General features: G+C 24.7%; 1 protein-coding gene across 3 annotated transcripts; it reads right to left on the bottom strand.

Moving 5' to 3' along the window:
* Positions 1-23,721, bottom strand: LOC112598699 (multidrug resistance-associated protein 1). Of its 3 annotated transcripts, none has more exons than XM_025345256.1 (29): positions 23,035-23,721; positions 22,736-22,912; positions 19,030-19,155; positions 18,606-18,743; positions 18,394-18,516; positions 18,136-18,326; positions 17,409-17,630; positions 17,169-17,346; positions 16,790-17,110; positions 16,593-16,730; positions 16,312-16,458; positions 16,151-16,235; positions 15,893-16,089; positions 15,642-15,818; positions 15,403-15,570; positions 15,149-15,332; positions 14,463-14,556; positions 12,771-12,864; positions 12,473-12,692; positions 5,752-5,972; positions 2,721-2,810; positions 2,463-2,662; positions 2,276-2,402; positions 2,102-2,200; positions 1,887-2,036; positions 1,662-1,820; positions 1,427-1,593; positions 530-724; positions 1-465 (listed from the first exon to the last, which is right to left on the bottom strand). In XM_025345256.1, the coding sequence occupies exons 1-29, from the start codon at positions 23,077-23,079 to the stop codon at positions 351-353; spliced, it is 4,548 nt and encodes a 1,515-aa protein (XP_025201041.1). In that variant the 5' UTR covers positions 23,080-23,721; the 3' UTR covers positions 1-350. The 3 variants fall into 3 exon arrangements, with proteins under 3 accessions (XP_025201041.1, XP_025201051.1, XP_025201032.1); XM_025345266.1 differs by lacking the exon at positions 5,752-5,972 and adding an exon at positions 3,491-3,708 and having other exon boundaries at positions 23,035-23,082; XM_025345247.1 differs by lacking the exon at positions 5,752-5,972 and adding an exon at positions 9,095-9,315 and having other exon boundaries at positions 23,035-23,079.

Raw genomic sequence — 23,721 nt, 5'->3', positions numbered from 1 at the left:
TGTTATTCCGAATAAAATATACACTGAACAATTTTTAACAGTAACATTAAGTATGCCATTTTTTTTTTATATTTAAATAAAAAAATTAACATTGAAAAACTCTAATCAAATGGCAAGTATTTGATTTAACACGGACGGCTTAATATTAAAACAAAAAATTAAAATAAAAAAATCATTCATAAAACATAATTTAACTGTTATAGGTATACTATTTTTAAGTTTATTTACCAATCTGTGACAAAAAATGCCAAAGAAATGATAAAATAAAATCATGATTGTTTAACCGCAAAATGAACAAACTTAATCAATGGCAACAGGCACATGAGATTGATAATATGGATTAAACACTTTTATTGTACTAGACCTGCATCCTTTGCCATCAAGTAGAAAACTGATGATTTTTCTTTCAATAAATTAGCTGGCGAATCATATTCAACCATAAAACCATTATCCAAAACTATTACCCTTTGGAAGAAAATAAATATTAATAATTTAACTAATAAATCATGTACAAGATTATGTAGCTTACTTGTCAGAATCCATGATTGTGTTTAGACGATGAGCAATTGTTAGTACTGTGCAATCTTTAAATTCTGATCGTATGGTTGTTTGTATAAGATCATCTGTTTCCAAATCAATTGCTGCTGTTGCTTCATCTAACACTAATAATTTTGTCTTTCTTAACAATGCTCTAGCCAAACACACTAATTGTCTTTGGCCCACACTAAAATACAACAATTTGTGTTAAAATAGTCCATCTACTGTTAAAACTTAAAAATGAAATAATTATAACTTTTGGCTAGGAGTCTATCTGAAATTTGCAAAACTTGTTACACTTTCTATCAATTGGTGAAATAATTCATTACTATTATGTATGTACAAACAAAAAATACGACACAAAATACAATTCTTTTTTTATAGATTTCCAAAATATAAATTGATGATCTAATGCCATAGAAATTAAGGATAGATAAATTAATTTATTATAATGTGTTAAAAGAATATCTTTATTACTTGGTAAGCATTAATAATAAATAAAATTACCAAACATTTATCACAAAATATAACAGATAAATTAATTTGTGAATTGTAGTGCAACTTTTTTATTTATTTATTTTTTATTTTAAGTTATTAGATAAAAAAGTTAAATTGTTATTTCTGTCATTGAGATATGCATTTACTGAATTTATTGTTTTGTTGAGCTGAAACCACCTTTATAGTAATAATAAATATACAACGAAAACGTCATATGAAAAAACAAGTTGATCTAAATAAAACTATTAATGTTTATATTTTTGAAATCATGAAACAAAATAATTTTGGTATTGACAGAAACATCTTATAAATCGCATTAATAATGTAAATATAGCTCTTTAAAAGTAAATAGATAACTTATTTTAAATACCATCATATTAATAATAAATACCTGAGATTATCTCCTCCTTCGGACACTTCATAATCCAAACCACCTACTAGTCCTTTGACATATTCTTTTAAATGGGCTAGCTTTAAGGAGTTCCATAGCTCCTCATCTGTATTACTATTAGTTGGATCTAAATTCATTCTTAATGTACCAGAAAATAATACTGGATCCTATCAATAATAAATACACAGCTTAGATTTTTTTAAATTTCAATCAATAATTAAGTTTATATGGTTACCTGTGGAATAATTGTGAGACGGCCACGTAATGTATGCAAGCCAATATTTGATATATCTACACCATCAATAAGAATTGATCCTTCAGCAGCTTCGACGATACGGAACAAACTAAGAGTCAAAGAAGATTTTCCAGCTCCAGTTCGTCCAACTATACCCACCTAGGTTTTTTACAAGCTGTAGCAAAATTAAACTAGTCTTATTGTATTTTATATTTTGATAAATACCTTTTGGCCTCCTTCCACTAAAATATCTAGTCCTTTCAATGCTAAGTCTAATCCTTCACGATAACGGACTTTAAGATTTTTAAATTGAACTTCTCCATTTGTTGGCCATTCTTTGGGAGGCAAATTTGATGGTACATCCCAAGGTGCTTCCTGAAAATTAAAAATAAATTAATGTTTATGATGAAATAAATAAATTATATTTTATAAAATATTACTTGAGGTGTTTCTCCATATTCTTTAATACGTTCAACAGCTACAATATTAGTTTCGACTTCAGAAGTCATTCTAACCAACCAATTGAGTGTTTGCGTGATCTTAATAAAACAAAATAATATTGAAGAAGAAAAAAACTTTTCCTTTTTAAAAAAAAAATAAAATATATTTTATACCTGTAGAGCATAACTGACAGACAAACCAACAATACCTGGACTTAATGTATCTCTTCCCAATACTGAGAACATAGACGAGAAGAAAATGATAAAATTACCAATTGTTTCTAATCTTACAGCTAACCATCTATAATAAAATTAAATCAATTAATTTACTATTATATCACATATCAATTAAAATTAATACCTATTAGCCACTGTACTTGGATAGTAACAAGTTTGATTAAAATCTACTTTTTGTTCAGACTGAAATATAAATTTGGATTCTGCACCATAAGCACGAATCGATGTTGCACCCGTAACTGTTTCACTAAAATGCGAATAAATGGGAGAGCGAGATACAGACTCAAGCCTTTTCAGCTGACGTGATGTCGCAACATAAAATCTCTGTAATAAAAATGAAATTTAAATAAAAATAATATTCATAAGTTAAAAGTATAATTACCTGTATAAAATAATAAATAATACCAATAGGAGCTATCACAGCTGCAAACACAGGTGTACTGTAAGTGATAACAACTAAAGTACCAATAACCTATAAAGAGAAAGACATAATTAGCATATTTTTTTTTAGTTTTCAAATTGTTTAAGCTATTGTTATTTTAGTTATTTTACGAAGTTAAAATATAAAGTCTATATACAAGCATTTTAAATTTTAGTGGAATATGATAAAAGCAAAGCAAATAAAAAATGAAGACATTATTCTTAAATGTATAGTTTTATTTTAATTTTTTATTTATATTTCAAAAATAAATCTTCTCTAAGATAAATTAAATTTTACAAAATTTTCCTCCACTTAGTTTTAATATTTCATAATTTTTTACACAAAAATTAAATTAATTTAACATTAATAAAAATTAAATGTTTATATATAAATAAAGTATTATTATCACTAAACATTAAAATAATATAGAAGATACTATATTTAGCATTTATAAATAGACTACTATCAAAAACTATAAATGTATTTTGTTAAAATTATTCAAGCATTATGTTATTATGAACACTTATTTTGACAGCAAGCCCACAAACCATTAATACTGAGCAAATAAGTATTAATAACACATAGTTTACTATGAAATGCATTATCCATGAGCAATGTATAAATCAAGGTAAATTAATTTTAAATCAAAGCTATACATTTTTTACAAAGCAAATAATAAATCATAATTTGTTGCAAAAATTATATTTAAAATAACAAAAAATGACACATACATCCATGAAACAATATACAGTATCAGAAAGCTGTTGAGAAAGCTTATCAACAACTTCAACATCTCCCGAGAAACGAGATAAAATTCGACCAGTTGGAGTAGCATCAAAAAGTTTCATTGGGTTTCGAAAAACATTTGTTGCCATGTAATTATGCAATATTACAGATGCCTTCCATGCGCCCAAACATAAACATAGGTCAGCCAAAAATTCAAATAACCCTGTAAATATCGAGAAAAATCTATAATTTCTATTGGGACGTAGCAACACCCATGAAACCATAGAATATGGTATTTCGATGATACAAAATTTTTAGAGTTAAAAATTATTCAAAAGTTTTCATGAATATTAAGGAGATACCAACACACAAATGATTTAATATTTGTATCTTGTTACAATATTTTTCAAATATATGAGGAATGTAAATTAAGACAAATTTTAATACCCATACTACACTCAAACTTTACTTAAATATCATATACCAACATGTTTCTTTATAAATATTGTATAAATATAATACCTATTATAATATATATTCTTGTTATCAAAGTTTGCATCCTTTATAAATAAATATGTGACTTAAGAACATTAGTCTTATTCACTAAAACACTCTTCTATACAATGAAATTTATGAAATTTCATAAATGGCTATTTAATAACTTTTCGATTATTTAGAACAACTTAGAACCAATATATTAGTCTAGAAAATCTGATTTGTGTATAAAACATACAGATACAATTACTTCCGATAAATCTTGAGAAAAATACTTAACATTATATTTTTAAAAATAAATAATATTATATTATTTATAAGTTATTTTAAATAATTTACATAAAAAGTACTAACACAATATGTTTTATACCTTCACTAACAACTAATAATTGTCATAATATTTAAGCTGATTTAAAACAATTTATTTCATTTTTATAATTTAAAATTATAATTGAAACACATAAGTATAATATAAAAAATTCTACATAAAATTATTTTAGATAATGATTTATTGAGAAAATATCAAAAAATACTTTTTAACTGATTTAGCATTTTTTTAAATTATTACACCATAATATTATTTTTTCATACTTGAGTATTATTGAACATTAAATTAACTAATTGAAATTTTGCAATTCTGTAATAGTAGGATAATAATTAATGTTCAACATAAATTTTAAGCTGTTTCAAAGTAACTATAAAGTTATACAGAGTAAAAATCAATAAATGTATTTAACACCATATATTCGTGGATATAATATAAGCTATGGATAAAAATAATTGACTGACATAAATATTACATGTAATATAAACATTAAGTCTAATCTTGAATGTACTACTAAATATCTCAATCCCAACAAATAGGTTTTAGTTTTTAAATTTTGTCATAAACTTACTTAAACTGTAAGTTAATAAAGAAAATACTGAATTTGAGCAATTTAAACCATTCGAAAAATTTAAAAAAAATAATTATTATTCTTATTTGAAATGACTTTAACTTGGTAAATTTTAGTTTTAGAAAATATTTTTTAGAACGAAAATTATTTTAAAAATTATATTTATCTAAATGCAGAATTATTAAACAAGTTGTTTAAAACATTTACAAAACAAAAAGTTTAAATATGAACATTTCCCATAAAATATATTATTCTGATAGTTCTTTAGCTACCCCAAAGGTTATCTGACCAAGATATTAAGTGGTACATTCAAAATTGGATATCACACCACTGTATATTAAATATTTAACAATTATAATCAAAACAAACATTAAATTTTAAGTGTGGACATGAAAAAATAGGCCCATCTTTAAATTATATCAACCTTGAAGGATAAGACAATTTGATTTTGATCATCAACTATATCTATTTACAAAACCTTTTAGAAATTTAAAATGTAACATATAAAGCAAATTTTAAGTCTTTAAGCATTAATTTAAAAGAAGTTATCTTCCACTTTCAACACAACAAATTAATGAGACAAAAGTGAGACACCACTTCTATCTAAAGAATAGAATTGAAAAATATATTAATAACAATTTTAACCATGCATAAGCGATCAAAAATCAAAATTGGCAGATTTTAGAATATGCATAAACTAAATCTACAGAAAAAAATTAATTTATTTTTATAGAAAAATAAATTTTAAACAAAACCAATATAGTTAATTTCACTCTTTATTTTGGTCAAGAATAATGCATTTCAGTTGTACTAAGTAAATTATAACTTAAATTATGTACTAGTGACCAATAATAGATATTATCCTATATACTTACCATGATTAGACATCTATTCCATGACAGCAATATCGGAGGCAATGTTATATCAATAATGTCAACATCTTTTGCAACTCTATTTAATATACGCCCACTAGGTGTAATATTAAAGAAGCTCATTTTGGCGTGCATTATATTCTTAAGCATGCTATCATGCAAAATTCGAGAAGCTATCAAACAACCGACATATAATGTGGTGGTACCAAGTACTACTGTTAAAACTGCAAAATGTTTAGTAAAATATATTAACAAAAGCAAAAAAAAAAAAATATATAAAATTGGAAAAGCCAAATCAAATTTAAGTTTTAAAAGCACTTTTAATAGTGTTCATTATAATTAAAATAACTAAATTGTTTAAGTGCAAAAGCTAAAGCCAAATAATAAAATATAAAAGCTTATTACTTTATTAGCTACAATTTAAAAATATTGTGCAGTTTAATTTTAAGCATTTATTAGATGCAATAGAACCTATAAATTAAACATTTTTATAATTTATTTAATATTGTAACTCAATATAAACACTGCAGTCAAATACTAAAAACTAAACATTTCAACAAAAGAAATAAACATCATATTTTAAATATTTTTTATGTGTACTATTAATAAATACCAATAGTACACAAAATGGCAAAAAATTTCAAACCCCAATAATAGATAACATTATTTTAACTACAAAAAAATAGTTAAAACTATGAAAAAATTTGAGCTTTAAAAATTTAAAAAAAAAAAATTATTTATAAGTAAATAACCATTCTATCATATGGAAGAAATTTAAAGTGTTAAATTGGTCTATGGTATAATGGATATGTTAAATAAAATTTGAATTCAACAATTATTACTTATGAAAAAATTATTGTGAGTGGAGACCTTGATTGCTTTATTACCAAGTAAATTTTAGAAATTATATTTCTATTTCTATTACAGTAATTTGTTTTACTAGTAATGAAATAGAAGATTTAGAACAATAAAAATATGTAATAAGCTTAAAATCAATTGAAATATTTTAGAAAAGCCACTATGAAAGTAAAATATAACAATAATATGTATACAAACTTCAAATCCCACTAATATTTTTAAATGACAACAAAATAATTAAAACTGTTATTCTTTCCTTTATAATTTTATTCAAATTTTAATTAATATTTAAAAAATGTGTTCTATTCTTTTAAGATATTTGAGTTCCAGTAATTTTCAATTTTTAGCTATAAAAATTGAATACTTTATACATTTTTTACTACAAACTAATTGACAAATTTTTGTAATATGTCAATATGTGAACTTTAAACGTATATAAAATACAATTGAGACTACTTATGTATAATAATGTTTTTAAATTACAAAAAAAGCAATTTATGTTAAAACTTGCAATATATTTTCAAAATTTCAAATACTTATATCTTAAAAAGAAATACTTTGAAAATAGTATTAATGTTTTAAAAATTTAATTGATTATGGAAGAAAATAATTTAAGTAAACAGTGGAATGTTCAAAGTTTTTACAATTAATAATTCTCTAAATTACATCAGAAAAATTATCATCAAAATTTATGACGCTTTAGACATGCTCATAAATAAAATGTATGACTCTTCTTTATAATTTTTGTAAGGAAAACTTATACATCAAGTCTTAGATACAAAATTGGTAATTTTACAAATAACAATGAAATAATTTGCATATTTTCATGACTTAGAAGTTTAAAATACAAATGTTTTTAAAAAAATATTGAAGATTTACAACTGTTTTTGTTAAGTCTGGTATTTAAAATTTTTCAAAATGTTGTATTAAATATTTTTACCAATATTTATAAAAAAAGAATCAAAAATTTTAAACGTATAACTTAAAATGAATCAATATATTTTGAAAAGTTTACCATGTATCAAAAATGTTAATATACATATTTTAAAAAAAATGTTAAGTTATATAAATTATTCTTTTCTAAATTAGGTACAAAAAAAAATTTGCTCTGTCAAAAATTTGTTGAGCTCAAACTAAATTGTATACTTCAAAACAGACATAAAACCAATACATTCTTTGCTTCACTAAGAATCTAAAATAATTAATACAAATAAGCAAATATTAATAAGCACAGCAATTTATATGGCTTAACTTAAAAATTTCCAGATTGTTAAATATAGTAAAACATAAAACAGCATAAGCCAATCATACAAAAAAGCATTAAGTATCAAAATCCAATAGTGCTGTCAGAAATGTTTAAGTATTTATATTCATAAAATAAATAAAGCACTTTATAAAAACAAGAAATTAATGATTTAAATAGTATACCTAAATATTATACTCATACACATAAACACAATTTGAGTTTTTTGTTTTAATGGATGATTTTGTTTCCTTGAACGCACTAATTATTTTATTTCTAACATAAAAATTATGAAATAATTAACTTATGTTTTATTAATGTTTTTTTTTTTTTTTATATATATATATTTAAAGAGAATTTGAAATTTGTAATATTATATAAGAATAAATTAATTATCTTAGGGAAAATGCAATTTAAAAAAAAAAAAATGATGTACTGCACATACACTTAACACAAAAAGTTCATAAAAAATAGCAAAAATAATTAATAAGCTTTATGACAAGTAAATTTTGGGAATAACTTATCAAATTAATGTTAAAATATTAAAAATTTAAGCTACCAAAATTCATAATTTAAGCATTTTATTAATTCTATATTTAAATTATAATATTTATCTTTTAAAATGTTATTTCAATAACAAATTCTAACAATAATAACTAGTTAAATAATTCAAAAAAACTAAAATATCAATTTAAAAAACTCAAATTATGCTATGATTAAGTTATAATAAATGATAATAGCGTAACAAATGAAAAATATTTATGAAAAACTAGATAAGTTTAAACTAAAAGACTAAAATTAAAAGCTTTTATAAGCTAAATTATGGAATATAAAAATAAAATTATTAAGCTACATTCACACGCATACACAATATTTAAAAATGTATTTTCAACCAGAGCTAAGTTTTTAATATGTAAATGTCAATTTACACATTTTCATGAAACATAAGTATAAAATGTATTTCAATATATTGGCTTATAATGCAAAATTTTAATTTGAAAATTTATATATTAGTATTTAAACAATTTTAAATTTATAGAAAGAAATGTGTAAAAGTATTTTAGGGAAATAAATAAATAAATCCTAATCTGTTTATTTTTAAATACTAAGTTTAATAAAAACTTAGCACTGGTTATAATAAATACAATAAATATAATGTATAATATATGAAATTTAGAATAATATTGGATACACCAAGCTAAAGTATAAACTATAAACATAAAACATATTTTAATTCGAATTTACCGAAAATACAGTTTGGACAGTTGATCTTAATATGAATGGCAATACATTATCAATAGTATCAATGTCCTTAGATACTCTGTTCAAGATACGACCAATAGGTGTTGTATCAAACAGGCTTAATGGATTCTTGAAAATCCGTGTATTGATCAATATGTATAATTTTTCAGCAGCTACTACTGTGCCTAACGATAAAGCTATTGCTGATGTCACCGTCGATACAACTACACCAAATCAAAAATATTTAAAATAAACTAAAATGTAGACAGATTAGTTCAAAATAAAGCAACATAATTGTTTAGGGTTGATAACTCCTTAATATTACCTTGTTATTAATAAAATTAAAAAGTAATTATATATTTAAATATATATAAATATTTAACAATATAAATAAAAAAAATGTATTTATGTATTTATAAAAACGTTGACTATTTATATCTAATAACTAATAGAAATTTATTTTAGTAATATAAACAATTATCTATTGATATTTAATCATCAAAAAAATATGACACAGTTACTTACTATAAAAATATCAGTTAATATTTTGAACTATTTTGTATTAAATATAATTTATAACCACTTAACCACAATTAATTAAATTTATCAAAAAAATAGTTAATTCTTGTAAAAACCTAAAATAAAGTAATAAAATACATGAATTCAGGTCAACTGTCACCGGACCATTTGCCACCCATTTGTTTTTAGGGATAACATAAAATTTTAATCCATGACCTACGACATATTATGATGAACATTTAACTATACAATTTAACTTTTTTTAAATTCTAGTAAGATTAACTAACAAACAGTTAGTGTGTATGTGTATGTATTAATAAATTATTATTCAAATTAAATTCAAGTAATTTACTCAACATATTTTTTATAATATACAGCTATTGTCTTCCAAGTTTTATTTAGAATATATTAATTATTTTAAAATTTAACAATTAATAATTCATAGATTGTGTATTGAAAAATTTAAAAATATTTATTCAGCTACAACCATGAAAAATCAAAGTGTCATCAATGCAAAAGTTATGTAAGTTAAATTAAGCAAATATACAATAATTTTAAATATACCCAACATTTATACATACAAAACATATAAATACAAAAACTATTGTTATACATGGAAATAATTTTTAATCAAATCATCATTAAATAGTCAAAAAAATATAAAAATAATACCCAAGTCTATAAATATTTGATACACATTAATCATAATGTGATGTAATAATTCAAAAAACTGTTATTCAATATTGAGTTTAAATATAACTAATAAAAACTAATTGGAAATTATACGTTTATAAATGATTATATATTTCTAAATGAAACAAAAGATTTGTTTATTATCCCAGACCTTTTAATAGGAAAAAATGTACACAAATTCTTGCATTGTAGTAAAATTATTATCCATTATATGATAACTATAGTTAAATAACTATAATTTAACAAAAAAAAAAAATTATTGTAATTTTGTTCCAATATTTAAACATTTTAATTGAAAACAATATACATTAAATAATTAATTACCACGTCTTGATTTAAAATGTTAATACTTAATTAATTCAATATTATAATAAAATTAAAACATTTTAAGAGAAACACATTTTTATTTTATAACAAAATTCATAATAATCAATGTAAATATGATGCAGTTTTTTTTTTTTTTTTTACATATTTACAACAGGAAAAAGTGACAGAAAATGTCAGGTATTAAAAACTTCTTAATATTTTAGTTAGTTTTTTTTGGTTTATGTTTTAATTTTAAGTTTTATAAATACTGAGAGGTTATAAAGTCTAATTTGTAGAACATTATGTAACAAATTTATTTTATAATTTTTTGTTATTAATATCTTATAAAATATAATTATAAAGAACAAATTAGCAGTTAGTAATGAAATAATTAGTACATGACTACTCAATCACAACTTTTTATGGTCAATGTAGTACAAACCATTACAGTTTGCACTACTAATTAACCATGTCATTTTTTATGGTATCAGCAATGAATTTTAAATTATTTACTTTGTTGGTTATAGTTTATGTTTACTTTATTACTTTATTTATGAATATAATATTCATATAGTTAAAACTATAATGGTTTATAGAGAAAAATAAAAAAAACAATGTATTAAATGTAACTTTTTAGTAGTTAATAATTTGACTAAAATAAAAAGTAAGATTGATTGATTCAACATAGTTTAAAACAAATACTTTAATGAATACAAAAACTTAGGAATTTTATTTATACCACAATTTAGAGTACACAACACAACACATTGATGGCATGTTACATTTAAGAACAAATACAATATTACAATTATTTTAATTGATCAAATTATCATAATCTTACACATCTGACTGAACTCAATCCTACAAAAGAACATTACTGTTTTACGCATGTAGACTGATGACAAGCAGTGACCAATTCAAGACACCATTTCCCTGACTATGTACAAAGATAGTATGTGCTGCGACTTATATACGGCGTTGTAAATGTGTTTATACTTTACAAAATGATGTATTATCATCTGAATGACGAACATACAATGAAAATATTGATGGATTCATAGGCATTCACTTTAAAAATCTTAATACCACCATATAAATAATAAAAATAAAATAAAAGTAAACACGCTGTTCAATTCACTCGATACAGAACATAACCATAATGCACTCTTTACTACAGTAGTCTGGTATAAGTTAAATTATGACCTACATTATTTAATGTTGATTATTATTGACCATTACTGAACATTTGTTGATATGCTAATGAATAGGAGATACACAAACTCAGACAAGTTTTGGTCAAGACATGTGTTAAGTGTTCTTGTGAGCCGGAATAAAGTGTAACTAAGTGGAACTATGTGGTTAGTACCAATTCTGACTACAGATAATGATCGTATTGCTTGACCTATTCTTTTAAATCTTGTTTATGAATAGTATAGTATATTTTTAATCATTAAAAATTATTAATCAATTTTTAGAAAAATAGGCAGAGTTGAATTATTACGTTAATAACAAATCTTGTAAATTTATTATTAACATTGTTTTCACATAAATTACAATAATTCTATAGAATTGTTAGGACTACAAGATAATTATAAACTTTTCTGAAAACTTAACTTATTCTCTAGTAATTTTATTTAGCTACTAAAATCGACTAATTAATATCACTTAAAGTTATTAAAATAAATTTATTATCATAACAATGACTCCTTAATTATTTTTCTAATACATTTGAAACAAAAAGTAATTTTATTAATGTAATAGTATTAACATAGATTTCAATCCATGTACATTAGATTTACTAAGTAAACCATACATTTTTAAATAAAATTAAGAGGCTTATATTTTACAAGTTTTATAACTTACCTTGACCAAGTCCAAGAAGACCATAAACAGTTAAATATAAATTCCTTTTGCTTATATTTTCTTCTCCGTGAACATGAGAAGTATCATCATTAGACCATATAGAAAGCCAAATATTTGAAGAAATAGAAAATCCTTGAAATATAATACTCAAAACAATTGTAGATATGCACAAAAAAGGTCCAATGGACTTCAAATAATGTACATAAACTTCCCATTTGACCTTAAATTAAAGTTTAAAATTAAACTAACATCTAAAAATTAAAATATTTATAAAAATATTAAAATATACACAACATACACTGCCTGTTTCAGCTTTCTCAACTTCAATCAATTTAGCCTGTTGATCAACAATAGGTAGAGGAATGGTTTTTTCAGAATCAATAGACCTTTGCCTAAAATTTAAAATTAAATATTAAATAACAAATAAAATTAAACATATTTAATATTTGAATAGCACATACAATTCTTCTACAAGTTTTAAAAAACCATTTCATGTAAAAATATAATCACTTGGGCTACAATCATAATTGAGAAATCAAATTTATAATATTTTCTGTGTCATTAAGTTTTTATTAATTTGATATCATTAATATAAAAAGTTATTTAAGTTTAAAAACATAAATGTGAAATATTTCAGATTGTAATATAATAACTATTTTTATAATAACACGTTCAACGCTAATGAAGATTCATAGTCATCAGGTAATGTAGGGGGTGCCCAGCCAATGATGACCCATAATCGTCATGGCACAATTTTTATGTTATTTAAAATGTTTGGCTGGTGATGAACTATCATTATATTTAGTACGGCCATTCAGTATATATATTAGAACAAATACAAACAGCTGGTTTCGATTTTCCGGCATTTTTGTTTATAATTTGTATTAACAATATAAGTATAGTATAGCTTAATGGTTTTCAACCTGTGGGTTGCGACTCATTTTTGGGTCACTAAGCTTTAAAATTGGAACGCAAAAAGTCTTCTTTTTAAAATTTTAATTTAATAGATAAAAATAAATAAATATTAATAAATATTCTACCTACTAAAATGTAATTTTATTTTTATTTATTCAGTTATCATAGTACTAATACAAAGCATTAAGCATAATTTTAGCTTTTTTTTATTTTTCAATAAAGCTTATGTGGATCATGAAAAATGCAGGCCTAAAAAATTGGGTTGTGAGTCTAAAAAGGTTGAAGACCACTGATATAGCCGATAATATGATATTAAAATTTACGCGGCTGGGTTGGTGTGACCTCTGAAATTCACACGGATGCAAACATGTTAAATGATATCACAAAACAATAAAAACACCAGAACACAGCAAATATTGTCTTTGTCATATACAAATTTGATTCCTTAACTATGATAATAGTTTTAAGTCAAACACACACATCCAATATGCAGTGAAAAAAAATTCAATTATACATGACATGCAATGTACATACAGCATGCCCACTGTAATAACCTGGCAACAACCCTTTTTGCACTGCTTTGGTATGAACACAAATTAAGTGGATTGTTTTTAAACAAAACTGCTTCCCTATACTCTATTCAGTTAAAAATTAATCCACTTAGCCATCAAAACTCATAGTCGGTGCATCCTCACCATTTGACAGCCCCCACTTCAACTTATGATTATCGGTATACATAGCTAAAACACTGACACTACTGACTAATAATTGTTAAACAATGTTGTAACGCATAGCATTAGTCAAACATTAATTCGCACCAGTCTATGGGCACAAAGTGGATCAATCTTAACTTAAAATATATATATAAGTTAAGTATAAGTATATATTCTCGTCATTTTGCAAAAATTAACAATAGTATAGACATAGTACCACTGGTCAGATATTATTAATTACTAATTAGTATTTACTTTTTAATCAAATTTAAATTTACATGCTTCTCAAAATGTCATAAAAAATTCCTATGAACCCCTTATAAAATGAATGTTTAAAACACTCTCAAGAATAGTATCATTACCTTTGCATTGAAGAATTTGAATTGGATTCACTTCTTTGACGAATATATTTTTCTTTTAAATCTGCAGGTGCGTCTTCTAATAACTTATCAATTTCTAAATAAATGTATTTTAATAATTACTTTAAATAAAACGTTATTATTAATAAAGCTACATGTATACAAAGATACTAAGCTCACGAACAATATCGCGAGGAATGAAGGAACGATTATATACGTCCTTAATACGACCGGTTGTATTATATGGCTCGGAAACATGGCCAATCAGAAAAATGGACGAGCATAAGCTCATGATCTTTGAAAGAAAAGTTTTACGGAAAATATATGGCCCGGTCAAAGACGAAATAACTGGGGAGTGGAGACGAAGAAAGAACATAGAGCTGGAAATACTGTATGGTAATGCGGACATAGTGGAGGTAATCAGAAGCAGAAGACTACGGTGGGCTGGCCATGCTTGGAGGAGCCAAAATCCACTTTTACATGCAGTGATGGAACAAAACCCTATAGGTAAAAGACCTCTGGGAAGGCCAAGAATGCGATGGGAAGATGTTGTAAAGAAGGACGTTGAGCGTATAGGAGGCTGCTCCAATTGGAGAAGGTTGGAAGCTTGGTTGTGAGACGGGATGGTCCTAAAGGCCCAATAAACCCTAAAAAAAAAAAAAAAAAAAAAAAAAAAACATGTATATTACCAATGTCATCGTCTTTAAGTTCATTTTGTTCTTGCATGTGTAATATTAAGAAATCAGCAAAATCTCCTTTTTTATCCAGTAATTCTTTATATGTACCAGACTCAGATACTTGACCATCTTTCATAACCACAATTAAATCGACTTCTCTGAGATAAGTAATACTATGGGTAACCAAAACTCGTGTCTATAAAAATTAAATTAAATTTTTTATAAGTCTAATTACTTTATTTAAATATCAAATAAAATAGTATTACTTTTTTTCGCAATAATCCTGTAGGTCCAATAACATGTTCAAAAATATGTTTACCGACATGTGAATCAACAGCACTTAATGGATCATCCAAAAAATAGATATCACTCTCCTTGTAAACTGCTCTTGCTAAACTTACTCTTTGTTTTTGGCCTCCACTTAAATTTATCCCCTATAAAATGATCAATTTGATATATAATAAATATATTGATACAAATTATAATTTTAAAACGCGATACATACCTTTTCACCAATTTCAGTGGCATCTCCTGCTGGAAGCATTTGGAAGTCAGCTCTTAACGCACATGCATCAATAATCTTATTATAACTTCTATCACTTAATGTTTGACCAAACAATATATTATCCTTAAGTGATGTATTCTGAATCCACGCTTGCTGTGGTACATATGCTATAGATCCCTAAATATTAATTTATATATTATTAAAGTTAAACAAATTACATTAATTTAAATAATTAATAGTTTTGCACTTACTTTAGTATTAACTCTACCAGAAACTTTTTCCATTTCACCAAGAAAAGCTGATACTAAAGAACTCTTACCAGAACCAACAGTACCCACTACAGCAACTAACTGTCCAGATGAAATTCGCAAATTTAAATTTGATAATGTTGGTGGGTCAGTTGGTTCACCCCAAGTGAATGTACCATTTTCAATCACAAGAGGATCCTCTAAAAATCAAAATAAATGAATAAAATATTATTATCACAAATAAATAAAAATGTTATATACTTTCATCAGAATCATGAGTAACAGAATCTGGATCCAACTCTTCCGAGTTCATAAACTTATTTATTCTCTTTACAGATACACTCGTCTATAAAATGTTAAAAAGACTTTAAGGAAACTATACTTATTTATATACTTAATATTATGCTAAACAAAAAACTTACTTGAACTACATTTGACACAAACATTGGTAACATAGATAATGGAAAACGTAAAATGTTGAATAAAGATAGAGAAACAAAAGCTGTTTGAGCATCCAGTACATGGCTATCGTCAGATAATACATAAACTGCAAATGTAACTAATGATACCTAAATATAATTATGTACAATTTATTTAATTACAAGTCAAATAAATAACAAAAAATCATGATATATACATAAAGTATAAAATACTACAATTCTTTAAAAATTAAATTAAAATGGTTTATAAAACGTTTTTATACCAGAAATGGAGCACAAGCCCAAATAAATGAAGTAGCTGCATTCAAATAAGCAGCAGTACGAAGCACTTTAATTTCTTTTCCTCGAATATCCAACACTTTTTGTTCAAAACTTGGTTCCCAAGCATATAATTTTAAAACCTAAAAAATTAATATGTATAAATTAATTATATTTAAAATTATATTTAAAATAACTTTACTTTTATCCCAGACAAAATTTCATTCATTAATTTAACTCTTTGATCTTTATTTTTCATTTGTTTGATCTGAAGATTTCTTGCTTTTGCAGCCACAAAACCATTTATTGGTATCAAAACTATCATTACAAATAAACCAGCAAGTACACTGGGCCCTAGTGATTGCCACAAAAAGTATATTGCAAGACCAATTTGAAATGGAGCAGACCAAATCATATTCAAATAAGTTGTCAGATCAATAAATCTATGAGCGTCGACAGCCATCAAATTAACTATTTCACCAACAGTAAAAGTTTTTCTAGCAGTATTTGAAATTCTCAAAGCCTTAAAAATAAATATTTTTAATTTAATATTTATCTTAACTGTAAATTACTATATTTACCTTTCGATAAATAGCAGAAGTAAGTGCAGTTCTTATACGCATACCAACAAGATACATACGATGAAAATATTGAGACAATATTAATGTTTGTAATGTTGCTGTTAACATCATAAGAAAAACATAAAAATATCCTCTCCATAGTGGTTCATCTGTATTTCCTACAAATGCTATCAAATATCTGAAAAAAAATGTATAAGTACTTGAAATTATTAGCTATATATTATTTAAGTGATGACTTACTTAAGAACTTGAGGGCTCACAAAAACTAAACAATCTTCAATTACTTTTAGAAATGATCCAAACAAAAATGTACGGCCAAATGATTTACACAAAGCAGGAAGAATAGATGCTTCATTTTGATTTTTAGTACCACGAGTAATTCTTGAATATTCAGTAGGTGATACTTCAATACTTCCATCTGATTTATGTTTAATATAAGATGCTTTTGCATTATCTAGTAATCTGTAAAGTATAATTTATTATTAATTTTAGAAACAAAATAATTATAACTTATAGTATAATCATAAATAATAGTATTACTATTTTTAAGCAATTCTATTAGGTACATTGTTCATCAATTAACTTTCTTTATATACATGAATTTTATTAGTAAGATTTTTAAAGATAATACAGAATAGTACTTTTAATATATAGTTGCCATATTTCCCATATTTTTTAGGACACTACCAGTTTAGTGACTTAAGTCTCGATGTCCCAAAAAGAAATATTGGAATAATGCATAAAAAATAATAATGTATCAAATAAGAAGTTTAAAAATACTGATTTTGATTAAATGCATAAAAATATTGATGAATATAAATTGTCATAAAATTAAGTTATATAAATACATCAAAATTATGATTTTAAAAGTAAAATCTTATGATTATTATGCCAACAGAAATGATAAAGATAATATTATAATATGACTTAACATAATTTTGAACATTTAATAACATTATTTACTCACTTTGATTTAATTAATGAACGTTCCCAATGTTTATCAAATATAGGAACTATTTCTCGTGAACTATCGTCATAATTCATATTCCACAAATCTTTAGTTTCTAAAGGACGATTATAACCGGTCCATGCTAATGGATCAAACCATGAAAATAATATCCGCGAAGGAAATGATGCTTTAATCTCAGGACATGGTTTCTATAAATTATTTAAGAGTATCAAAATAAAAAATTAAACAAAAATAAAAATATTTTGTAAAATTTACCTCAACAGGGGGATAATTTGATAGTCGTGGATCAGCATCGGCAAAGAAGTTTAAAACAAACTGAATTAATACAATAGGATAATACACCATGTAACTTATTAATTGATATTTTTGTGATGGTACCTAAATGTAAATAAAATATATTTGAATACATAAATTTTTTATTTTGATTCACAAATAAATTGGTTATAAATTATAATAAATTATCTTACATCAGAAAATGCTAATCGAATCTCTGTTCGATATTGAACTATCCCACAAAATGCCAAAGATGACCAAAACAAAAATATTAACCCAGAAGATCTTAATCCTCTTGCACGATTGGCGCTAATTAAAACCATCACAAATCCCTATAAATGAAATAAAAAATATTAATTAACATGTCAACACATATAAGTATAAATAAAAATATTAAACAGTAAATATTATACAATTGAATTTACTTATACTAGATCAAATCATATTTTAATCTTAAAATAACTGTTAAATAACCATCTGTCATAAATTTAAATTTAAATGTTTAACATACATGATATAATCTATATCAATTTTGTGTTGATATCAGATAATTTCAAGAAACATTTAAGTAAATAATTTATATAGATCTAAAATATATTTTTGGTGTGAAATACTTACAAAAGTAATAAGTTTTACAAGTGGTGTGTAGAAATCCACAGAATAAATAGGCATCCCTGATGAATACTGAATTATTGCATATGCAATATCGATTATTGAAAGAACACATAATATAGCTGTACCACCCTATAAAACAACAAAAAACCAAAATTATTATTTTCATAAAATAATGTACTCATATAAATAATATATACAACATGAGACCTTTTAATTTTCTATATTAAATAAAATACCTTATTCAAAGTAATTAAGTTTCAAATTTTAATAATACAATCAGTTCATTAACAATTTAATTAATTATTATAAATATAATTTATAGCCTAGAACTTAATTCAATAAAAACATAGGTACTACTGGTATGATTTTTACTATAACCTAAACTAGCAATTTACAACCTGTGAAAAATCAAATATATAAATCTGTTTTACAAATGATGAACTAATTAATATCAACTAAAATAAGGAAAAGGGAAATTGCCTACTCTGTTTCAAAAGCCTTAGATTAGATTTAAGGTATAAAAATAATCATTAATAAAATGGATAAAAATGTACATAAAGGTAATAGTATTTAATTGAGTCTCTTTACCTACTACAAAACCATATTTACTCTTAAATAAATTAATTTAACTATTTTAACATATATTAATACATGTATATTGGTTGACCAAGAATCAAAAATTGAATCGCTCAATACTATATGCATTATTTAAAATAACTAATTAACTATAATAGAAAACTAATAAAAATTGAAGTTGAAATATCTTTTAAATTGTTGCACAACTCAACAATATCACTTATTTGCATGAATATAGTATATAAATATATTTTAAAAAGAATCGCACATACTGCAGCGATGGTGGATAACAGTTAAAGTCTATTATCTTTCACCTCAGAGGTAAATTATATTTGGCTACATTTTAATTCTACTGTCACTACTGCAATGTGTGCAGACCTTTAAATATTCACATTTTCTGCAACAAATCAGTCATTTAAAAAATTGCCCAGGTAATAAGAAAATAATTAAATAACCTAACCAACATTTCTGGGCAATGTACTGAATATTTGACTTTTCTGCATCACCCATAACATATTAATGAACAAACTAAGGCAATAAAATAAATTCACAAAAAAAAAAATATTTTTATTATATAAGTACCTACATAAAAATATATTTTTATAAGTAAACCTAGAAATTAGTTTATATGGAGTAACAAATAAAAATAATAGACTTAGATTAACTAAATATTACTGTAGTGATTACAGTTGTAGAAAATAATCAAGGACATTAAGAGTCATTGACCTATTTACCTAACTGAACTATGCCTATACATGAGTAAGTATATTAAATGTAATAAAATATTAGAAAAAAAGATGAAACATTTATAGCATTAATACATTATGTTGAATAATTTTAAAAACAATTAATAAAAATATGTTTATTATTAAATACATATTTTATAACCAACTACAATTTAAAATTGTATACACCTATTTATAACTATTAGAATTGAATTGCTTGAGTTAAATTTTAAAAAAATATTATATTTTTATATCATTTTTCTTTGTTATTACTGATAAACATTCAGAAGTTTGAATTGAGGTATTATATACCTACTTATATATAATACCTATGATAATAAATATAAAACCTACTTATGTATAATATCCATGGTAATATAATACCTACTTATTTAAATAATTTAATAATATAAATATATACAGAGTAGATTATTACCTATATAGACTGTTTATATACATAAATTGATATTACCTATCAAAAATTAAAAATTTAATTTTAATGCTAGGTATTAAACATTTAATTGACAGAGATATCAGATTTAAATGCTAATAATCATACTTAGGACAAAAATTAAACACATTAAACCTACCTTCACATATCAAGTAATTCTTTTATCATAAATCATTCAATTTTTAAGAACTATTAATATTTTTGAAAATATTTCTTTCATATAATTTAGTTGAAATAAAAAATAAATTATAATTTTTATTATATTAATTGTTTAAGTTTTTATTTTATTTTAATCACAACATACATTTTTAATTTCATATGCTGAAATGAGAATATTTTTTTGAATATTTTAATACATAGAAATCAAAATTGTATAAATAGTTTATGTATTATTAGTATTCAAACATTAAACAAGCAAAGTAGTAGGCCAATATTTTTTTTTGAGGGGGAGGGTATTCCTGACTCCATACACCTAAACTTTAAATACTTTAAAAAAATATTAATAGTTTTTTAAATAATAAATGATTCATGATAAAAAAATACACTTTATAGCCAACTTTAAAAAATAAAATATAAAAGAAATTTAAAATAAATAATTTATTTAATTCATGATTAAAGTGGCTTGGTTCTAAATATTCACTAAAATAGTAACATATATCCAATATTAAACAGTTTCTTTAATTACTTAAGTATTATACAAATAATTAAGTGATACATCTATATTATATTTCTAAATTAATATGATGTCAAATAAATCAATTTGAAGATCAATTGATACGTCTAATTGAACTATCTTTTGTCACAATACCATACAATTTTATCAAACCAAATTAAGAATGTACAATACCGATAATATTTTAAAATACTCTTATTAACAATAGGATCAAAACATTCAAAACACAAAAAATAATTATTTATTTACATTATTTTGTGGACGAGTATAAATATAAATATATATTACATTAATTACTAACATAGAAAAATGATTAAAATTTAAATAAGTAAAAATATTAAACAACAGATTAAATGTTTTAAAACCAATATTAACCTAATGCTTATTAATTATAATCAATTAAAAAAATAATATATTGCTATAATTAATAAAACAATTTAAGTATTATTATGAATTAAAACGAAGATATTAAAATTCATAGTTCAGTTAAAATGGAAAATAATAATTTTAATTAAATATTATCGTTCATCACCTACCTATCAAATTTATTTAATTTATTCATGTGATAATAATTTAATAAATAAATCAATAATTATATAAAAATGTGATGTTGCAGTGCAACTCCCAGTAAGAATCTATAAGAAATAAATATCTAAAAAATATTCATCTCAAAAATAAATAGTACCTAAACGAAGATTGATAGGAAGTAACTAATGACTAATGTTTTTTTTTTTTTTTTACTTTAAATATTTACTTTGATACTTATACTTAATGATTTTTATTAGGTACCCTAATCTATTTAAAACACATGTATGGATCTATAAAAGTAGAAAAAATGTAACTATCACTTATTGTGTTTTTCAGACAGAACATAAAAATCAATTCTTGGATAACATAATAAATGTCAATTTTTCCATATTTCTAATGAATATCATTAAGAACAGATTACCTACTTATGAAAACAGTCTACTTGAAACATATACCTAAATAATCTATGATTGCATGAATAAATGAATTATCATGATCCATAAACTCTTATCTATAAAATATAATAAAATACCCCCCTCTCTTTCAGAAATTGTGAATACAATATGTGAGTATGTACATAATATTATGTCATATTATAATAGCTATAGCTTGCATTACTCAATAATATGTTATGTCATAATTCAGATTGTGCTATAACGCACCAAGATCACGTTATGATGTACATTAGATCACATTTATACTCAACAATGATGACAAAATAAACTAACAATAGAAAAAATAATAAAAAAAACTAACCAGTTTGGTCAAGTTGAGCCAATTCCACGGTATGTCCCTGAACTTACTGTGCACCAGGTAGTAAACTTCTAGCGGAGAAAACAGCCACAGGAACAAGCATGGCGACCAGACCAAAGCGGTCTTCTCGAAACAAAGCGTTACATCGGGATCGGTGGTGTTCCAGGACAAGTTCCAATCCTAAAAATAAAAACCGAAATTAGACTCGCCGTTACCGGTGAGGAAGGTACATAGCGAATACTAATAAAGATATCATAGGTGAGTAGGAATATACAGTAGTAGATAATGTGTGTGGCGCTTACCCAAAAAGGCGAACCACAAAAACCGTCCAAATCGGCCAACTCCATAAATGAAAGTCGCGGGTGACGAATTTCGAACGACGACGACTAAAGAGGAGCTCGGCGACTCGTGCGATTCAAACAAACGTTAGGCACCGGCTTCGCGGATCAGATTTACAATACAGCGATGCCTACCGCCTGTCCGCGGAATCGCGTATTACCCGGCGTGCTTAGGGGTGGGGGCGGTGTCGAACAGTGAAGGCGTCAAGTGAATGTTAAATATTCTTCTTATCTGGCGATCAAAAATATAACCAACACACGCGATATCGAACGAGTAAAAAAATACGAAAACCGCGACCAGCACAATCGTCGAAACGTTTTTATTTCTATAATAAAACACGACGTCGAACGGTACAATAATAATTATTGTTAAAGTATATTAATAGGTGTACCTTGACACAGGTGTGTCGTGTCGCAATACAATAATATACAAATACGTTATCGGCCTGTCCGTGGTTTGCGCGCGGCCGGAGTCCGGGAATTCCGGGTATTCGACGATTAAAATCGGCGCGCGATAACGTACGCGGCGGCGGCGGGGACGAACGGTAGCCGGCAACGTGAACGGGACGAAGCGCGAACACAGACTGAACGGTCTTCGACGAGTGTGAACGACTGACGACTCCACAGTCCACACTCGAGAGACGTCGCGCA

Source organism: Melanaphis sacchari, unplaced genomic scaffold (assembly GCF_002803265.2).
Source record: "Melanaphis sacchari strain LSU unplaced genomic scaffold, SCAv2.0 Contig0_pilon_pilon, whole genome shotgun sequence".
NCBI classification, from domain to species: domain Eukaryota; kingdom Metazoa; phylum Arthropoda; class Insecta; order Hemiptera; family Aphididae; genus Melanaphis; species Melanaphis sacchari.
This window is presented reverse-complemented; position numbering and strand designations above follow the sequence as displayed.

Bases quoted from the DNA above. Each gene is read 5' to 3' on its own strand.
- LOC112598699 (XM_025345256.1), bottom strand. From the start codon at position 23,079: ATGGAGTTGGCCGATTTGGACGGTTTTTGTGGTTCGCCTTTTTGG. The intron at 17,631-18,135 runs GTGAGTAAATAA...TATACTTTACAG, and splicing joins CGTTCATTAATTAAATCAAA to ATTACTAGATAATGCAAAAG. The intron at 17,347-17,408 runs GTAAGTCATCAC...ATTTTTTTTCAG, and splicing joins GTGAGCCCTCAAGTTCTTAA to ATATTTGATAGCATTTGTAG.